General features: G+C 41.5%; 1 protein-coding gene across 1 annotated transcript in view; it reads left to right on the top strand.

The window, feature by feature from the left end:
• Positions 1-6,948, top strand: part of LOC130294238 (oocyte zinc finger protein XlCOF7.1-like) — a 29,202-nt gene extending 22,254 nt beyond the window's left edge. Inside the window, exons 4-5 of the mRNA XM_056543857.1 lie at positions 3,395-4,008; positions 4,767-6,948. Of these exons, the coding sequence (XP_056399832.1) occupies positions 3,395-4,008; positions 4,767-6,400 (2,248 nt within the window). The 3' untranslated portion in view covers positions 6,401-6,948. The remainder of the gene's footprint in view (positions 1-3,394; positions 4,009-4,766) is intronic.
• Positions 6,949-7,316: the final 368 nt, after the last annotated feature.

The following is a 7,316-nucleotide window of genomic DNA, read 5'->3' as shown; positions in this document are numbered from 1 at the left end:
ATATATATATATGGCATTCCTGAAATTTTTCAAGGAAATGAAGTATTTCTCACAGAAAAGGATTGCAGTAACACATGTTTTGCTATACACACGTTTATTCCCTTTCTGTGTACTGGAACTAAACCAAAAAAGGAAGGAAAAAAGGCAAATTGGACATAATGTCACCAAACTCCAAGAATGGGCTGGACAAAATTATTGGCACCCTTTCAAAATTGTGGATAAATAAGATTGTTTCAAGCATGTGATGCTCATTTAAACTCACCTGGGGAAAGTAACAGGTGGGGGCAATATAAAAATCACACCTGAAAGCAGATAAAAAGGAGAGAAGTTCACTTAGTCTTTACATTGTGTGTCTGTGTGTGCCACACTAAGTATGGACAACAGAAAGAGGAGAAAATAACTATCTGAGGACTTGAGAACCAAAATTCTGGAAAAATAACAACAATCTCAAGGTTACAAGTCCATTTCCAGAGATCTAGATTTGCTTTTGTCCACAGTGCGCAACATTATCAAGACGTTTGCAACCCATGGCACTGTAGCTAATCTCCCTGGGCGTGGACGGAAGAGAAAAATTGATGAAAGGTGTCAACATAGGATAGTCCGGATGGTGGATAAGCAGCCCCAAACAAGTTCCATAGATATTCAAGCTGTCCTGCAGGCTCAGGGAGCATCAGTGTCAGCGCGAACTATCCGTCGACATTAAAATGAAATTAAACACTATGGCAGGAGACCCAGGAGGACCCCACTGCTGATACAGAGACATAAAAAGCAAGACTACATTTTGCCAAAATGAACTTGAGTAAGCTAAAATCCTTCTGAGAAAACGTCTTGTGGACAGATGAGACCAAGATAGGGTGGGTTCACACTACGTTTTCTCCCATACGGGAGCGCATACGGCAGGGGGGAGCTAAAACCTCGCGCTCCCGTATGCCACCGTATGCGCTCCCGTATGCCACCGTATGCGCTCCCGTATGTCATTCATTTCAATGAGCCGGCCGGAGTGAAACGTTCGGTCCGGTCGGCTCATTTTTGCGCCGTATGCGCTTTTACAACCGGACCTAAAACCGTGGTTGACCACAGTTTTAGGTCCGGTTGTAAAAGCGCATACGGCGCAAAAATGAGTCGACCGGACCGAACGTTATTTTTGTATCACGGTATTTTTGTAACTTATAGTGGTTCCGCGGTATATAATGGTATTCCCCAGCACCCCCACCCCCCAAAATAAACTTTAACTCAACTTCCCCGTCGGTCCGGACTATCTTCCTGGGAATGGGAACGTTGGAGAGCCATCAGCCTATCACCGGCCACAGCAATGTTCTGCCTCGACTGGTGATAGGTTGAGCCCACTGTCATGTAAGAAGCCGGCTTCTTACATGACAGTGGGCTCAGCCTATCACCAAGGTTTTAGCTCCCCCCTGCCGTATGCGCTCCCGTATGGGAAAAAACGTAGTGTGAACCCAGCCATAGAGCTTTTTGGTAAAGCACATCATTCTACTGTTTACCGAAAATGGAATGAGGCCTACAAAGAAAAGAACACAGTACCTACAGTGAGATATGGTAGAGGTTCAACGATGTTTGGGGTTGTTTTGCTGCCTCTGGCACTGGGTGTCTTGAATGTGTACAAGGCATCATGAAATCTGAGGATTACCAACAGATTTTGGGTCGTACTGTACAGCCCAGTGTCAGAAATCTGGGTTTGGGTCCGAGATCTTGTTCCAGCAGGACAATGACTCCAAACATACGTCAAAAAGCCCCCAGAAATGGATGGCAACAAAACACTAGAGAATTCTGAAGTGGCAGCAATGAGTCCAGATCTAAATCCCATTGATCACCTGTGGAGAGATCTTAAAATTGCTGTTGGGAAAAGGCGCCTTCCAATAAGAGAGACCTGGAGCTAGGGCTGGGCCGTATGACCAAATATGTGTATCACGGTATTTTTGTAACTTATGGTGGTTCCGCGGTATATAATGGTGTTCCCCAGCACCCCCACCCCCCAAAATAAACTTTAACTCAACTTCCCCGTCGGTCCGGACTATCTTCCTGGGAACGGGAACGTTGGAGAGCCGTCACCCTATCACTGGCCACAGCGATGTTCCGCCTTGGCTGGTGATAGGTTGAGCCCACTGTCATGTAAGAAGCCGGCTTCTTACATGACAGTGGGCTCAACCTATCACCAGTCGAGGCAGAACATTGCTGCGGCCGGTGATAGGCTGATGGCTCTCCAACGTTCCCGTTTCCAGGAAGCTAGTCCGGACCGACAGGGAAGTTGAGTTAAAGTTTATTTTGTTTACCTTTTGCAGCCCGGGCATAGGGATACAGCGTACAGTATAGAGTGTCAGCGCCGGCAGAACGCAACAAACAGGAGGACGAGGATGGCAGCTCTTGCGGGTAATATGTGAGTATTTACCCCGATGGGGACAGCGCAGCGCTGGGCTGATAATTAATTGGGGGGGGGGGGGGCAGAACAGCGCTCACGGGTCACATATGATTAGTTCCCCGATGTGGGGACAGCGTAACGCTGGGTTGATAATGAATTCATTCCCGAGGGGGAGGGGCCAAACTGGTATTGCGGTATGGGGAAAAATTAATATCGTGCAGGACAAAAATTTTGGTATTCGGTATGAACCGATATACCGCCCAGCCTTACCTGGAGCAGTTTGCAAAGGAAGAGTGGTCCAACATTCCGGCTGAGAGTTGTAAGAAGCTTTTTAATGGTTATATGAAGTGACTTAGTTATTTTTTCTAAAGGGTGTGAAAACTAATATTTAAGGGTGCCAATAATTTTGTCCAGACCATTTTTGGAGTTTGGTGACATTATGTCCAATTTGCTTTTTTTCTCCCTTTTTTGGTTTAGTTCCAATACACACAAAAAGAATAAACGTGTGTATAGCAAAACATGTGTTACTGCAATCCTTTCCTGTGAGAAATACTTCATTTTCTTGAAATATTTCAGGGGTGTCAACATTTACGGCCATGACTGTGTGTGTGTGTGTGTGTGTGTGTGTGTATGTGTTTGTGTATATATATATATATATATATATAATGTGATGACTCGCTCTTGCAGATAGGTGCGGTTGCAGTATAGAGGCAGGGAAACAGTACTTTTCAACTCAATGATCAGTGTTTTATTCACACTTGGCAAACAGTCTAAATGCAGAACAATGGAAAACTTAACACTTAGACACAACTAAAAATGTAAGATGGAGCAGAAATCTGGTGAAAATGCCATATATAAGGTACAGTATATAATGGCTTGAAACAATGCTACTCCTTATGTACACCACCACATAAAGCAGATTATCCTGATACATTACCCAAAAGTCAGCTGTGCCTTAATCATTTTTTTTACCCTAAAACATTTCAGGTGACTTTACTGTCTGATGTCTTTTACAAAATTTCTTTTACAGCTTTTAAATCAAGGGAATGATCTGAGCTATATTAATGCTTCAGACAGAATGGTAAAAGAAGAGACAGATGTGATCAGTGATGACCAGTATAAGGAGGACATTCCTGCAGGGAAAGATTTGCTCTATATTAATGCTACAGACATAAAGGAAAAAGAGGCAGATGTGAGGAGTGATGAGCAGTATAAAGAGGACATTCCTACAGGGAAAGATATGAACACTATTATTGCTACAGACATAAAGGAAGAAGAAGAGACAGATATGAGCAATGATGAGCAGTATAAGGAGGACATTCCTACAGGGAACGATCTTTACTCTATTAATGCTCCAGGCATAAGGGTAAAAGAAGAAGAAACAGATTTGAGTGTTGATGAGTATTATAAGGAGTATATTTCTACAGGGAAAGATCTGATCTATAGTAATGCTACAAACATAAGGGTAAAAGAAGAAGACAAAACAGATGTGAGCGGTGATGAGCACTATATCAAGGACATTCCTACAGGGAAAGATCTTCTCTATGCTACAGACATAAAGGAAGAAGAGGAGACAGATGTGAGCGGTGATGAGCAGTATAAGGAGGAAATTCCTACAGGTTATTGTCCAGGTAAGTAGTAACCATTAAATGCAGAGAGGAGTCGCAGATTTGATTTAGTCAATTTCATAAAAAAATAAACAACAAACTCATAAAATTAGTGTACTTCTGCTCTGTTACTTTTTTGCTGTATATTTCCCATTCAGCCTAAGTATAAATTAAAATATCGCTAAAAATGTGACATTGCTGATGAGGAAAAAGTATTTTCACAATTTTGGGACAAATGAGCTATTAACTCCTTATTATTCATAGAAGAAAGAAAGATAAAAGATTTGGTGAAATCTTGGTGAAGGCAAAATTGAAAATTGACCTGGTCATTACGGAATTAGTGACCCTTTCATATGCAATACTCTGACATTCCACAGAGACGGGTCAGAAGTTGGATCATTGAAAGAGGCAGAAGAAGAGCACAGCTGAGGGCTTCACTCCCCGGCTCACTGCGATCTCAGTTTTACTGCAGGAGATGCCCCCATAGACTTAAAATGGATCTTGTCTCCTGCAGTGAGACGGAAAAGTCAGTGAACCGGGGAGTGAAGCGCACAGTGTAAGCTACAAGGTAATGAGAATGGGAACAGGTTCTTTCTTGCAGTGTTTGTAATATGCTGGGCTTTGTAGTGTTATCAGTGTTGTTAAGACATATCTGGGGATTAGAAAATTATTAGATCAGATGGTGAGAATGTTCTATGATGTCAAATAAGGGAATAACTGTACATGTGTGCAAAATGTTTAAGGTTCTATTATTGATAAATAACAAACTGTTTTATCCTCAGCAGATGACTGTACCAGGAGATCAGAGGAGAATCTTATATCTTCATATTATAAAGCAGATGATGATATCACACAAGATACATATGAAGATCAGAAAATCCACACAGGGGAGAAGACACTTTCCTGCCAAGAATGTGGGAAATGTTTTATTTTCAAATCGCAGCTTGATAGACATGTAAGAACTCACACGGGGGAGAAACCATTTTCATGTCAAGAATGTGAGAAATCATTTATTTTCAAGTCACAGCTTGATAGACATGTGAGAATTCACACAGGGGAGAAGCCATTTTCATGTCAAGAATGTGGCAAATGTTTTACTATGAAATCATATCTTGTTGACCATCAGAGAATTCACACAGGGGAGAAGCCATTTTCATGCTCAGAATGTGGGAAATGTTTTACTATGAAATCACATCTTGTACAACATCAGAGAATTCACACAGGGGAGAAGCCATTTTCATGCCAAGAATGTGGGAAATGTTTTAGTTTCAGATCAAACCTTGATAAACACTTGAGAACTCACACAGGTGAGAAGCCTTTTTCATGTCAAGAATGTGGAAAAACTTTTACTGTGAAATCATATCTTGTTGACCATCAGAGGATTCACACAGGGGAGAAGCCATTTTCATGCTCAGAATGTGGGAAATGCTTTACTATGAAATCAAGGCTTGTTGCACATCTGAGCATCCACACAGGGGAGAAGCCATTTTCATGCCAAGAATGTGGGAAGTGTTATAGGCAGAAAGTAAATCTTATTCGCCATCAAGAAATTCACACTGGGGAGAAGCCATTTTCATGTTCACAATGTGGGAAATGTTTTACTTTGAAATTAAGGCTTGTTGCACATCTGAGGATTCACACAGGAGAAAAGCCTTTTTCATGCCAAGAATGTGGGAAATGTTTTGCTGTGAAATCAAACCTTGTTGAACATCAGAGAACTCACACAGGGGAGAAGCCATTTTCATGCCAAGAATGTGGGAAATGTTTTACTGTAAAATCAAACCTTGTTGAACATCAAAAAACTCACACAGGAGAAAAGCCATTTTCATGTCAAGAATGTGGGAAATGTTTTTCTCAAAGAAAAAATCTTCTTGACCATGAGAGGATTCACACAGGAGAAAAGCCATTTCTATGCTTAGAATGTGGCAAATGTTTTAATCAAAAATCAGCTCTTGTTAAACATCAAAAAACTCACACAGGAGAAAGGCCATTTTCATGCTCAGAATGCGAAAAATGTTTCAGGGAAAGAACAGATTTGATTCGCCATCAAAGAATTCACACAGGCGAGAAGCCATTTTCATGCTTAGAATGTGGAAAATGTTTTTTGGAGAAAGGAAAGCTTGTTGAACATCACAGAACTCACACAGGGGAGAAGCCGTTTTCATGCTCAGAATGTGGGAAATGTTTTTATATGAAATCAAAGCTTGTTGAACATCAGAGAATTCACACAGGAGAGAAGCCTTTTTCATGCCAAGAATGTGGGAAATGTTTTGCTGTGAAATCACGTCTCGTTCTACATCATAGAACTCACACAGGGGAGAAGCCATTTTCATGCTCAGAATGTGGGAAATGTTTTACTCAGAAAACAACCCTTGTGGAACATCAGAGAATTCACACACGGAACAAGTTGTCATAACCAGAATGTGGGAAACGTTTTTATCCACAAATCACATCTTCATAAATAACAAAAAAACTGGGGCAGTGAAGCAGACTTTTTTTTTTATGAACTTTTAACTTCTTTTATTGGCAAATAATACAGGAAAATAATTAACACAATTGTTACAGTGAAGTCATTTAGAGGAATAAATTATGATTGAAAATGACTAAGAATCTAACTAAATCTAAGTTATCTAGAAGCAAAATAGGAGGAAATTAACATTTTCTTTATACTTGTTTTTGCGCAGTGAACGTGTATGGATTTAGTTTTTTTGCAACTTTTCATCTACCACACTTTTTAGTGTGGGTCTACTTTTTGGCAGATGCAGTGGACGGTGATTTTTGGGCAAAATATTTGCCCAATTGGCCATATTTTTGTGCAGACACACACAAAGCCAATAGTATGTTATTTGTTTGTTGTGTATTTCGCACATACTTAACGGGGTACTCCACTGCCCCAGTGTTCAGAACATTTTGCTTCCAACACTGGGTGTGGGCTGTTGGGGGACTTGACGTCACGGCTCTCTCTCTCTCTCAATGCAAGTCTATGGGAGGGGGCGTGGCAGCCGCCACGCCCCCTCCCATAGACTTGCATTGAGGGGGCGTGGCTGGAAAAGGTGGATACAGTCCTAGGAGACTCTTTCCTAGGAATGTATCCACCTTTTCCAGCCCACCGGAGCACCTGAAGGCTGAACTAATTTATGCAGGAAAAGTCATCAACTGCCGAGCCGAGAAGTTTGTGACGAATCGAATTTGCTGTAAGTTCGCTCATCTCTAGTCACGACCTCTGTAGTCCGCACCCAGCGTTCGGAATTACAATTTGGAACATGCCGGAAACGTGCGACTGTAATATGTCCGTATCTTATCTTGTCTTTCCTTTTATTGGATATAATGTA

Source organism: Hyla sarda, chromosome 1 (genome assembly GCF_029499605.1).
Source record: "Hyla sarda isolate aHylSar1 chromosome 1, aHylSar1.hap1, whole genome shotgun sequence".
Classification (NCBI taxonomy): domain Eukaryota; kingdom Metazoa; phylum Chordata; class Amphibia; order Anura; family Hylidae; genus Hyla; species Hyla sarda.
Note: the sequence above shows the minus strand (reverse complement) of the source record. Positions and strands in the feature narration are given on the sequence as shown.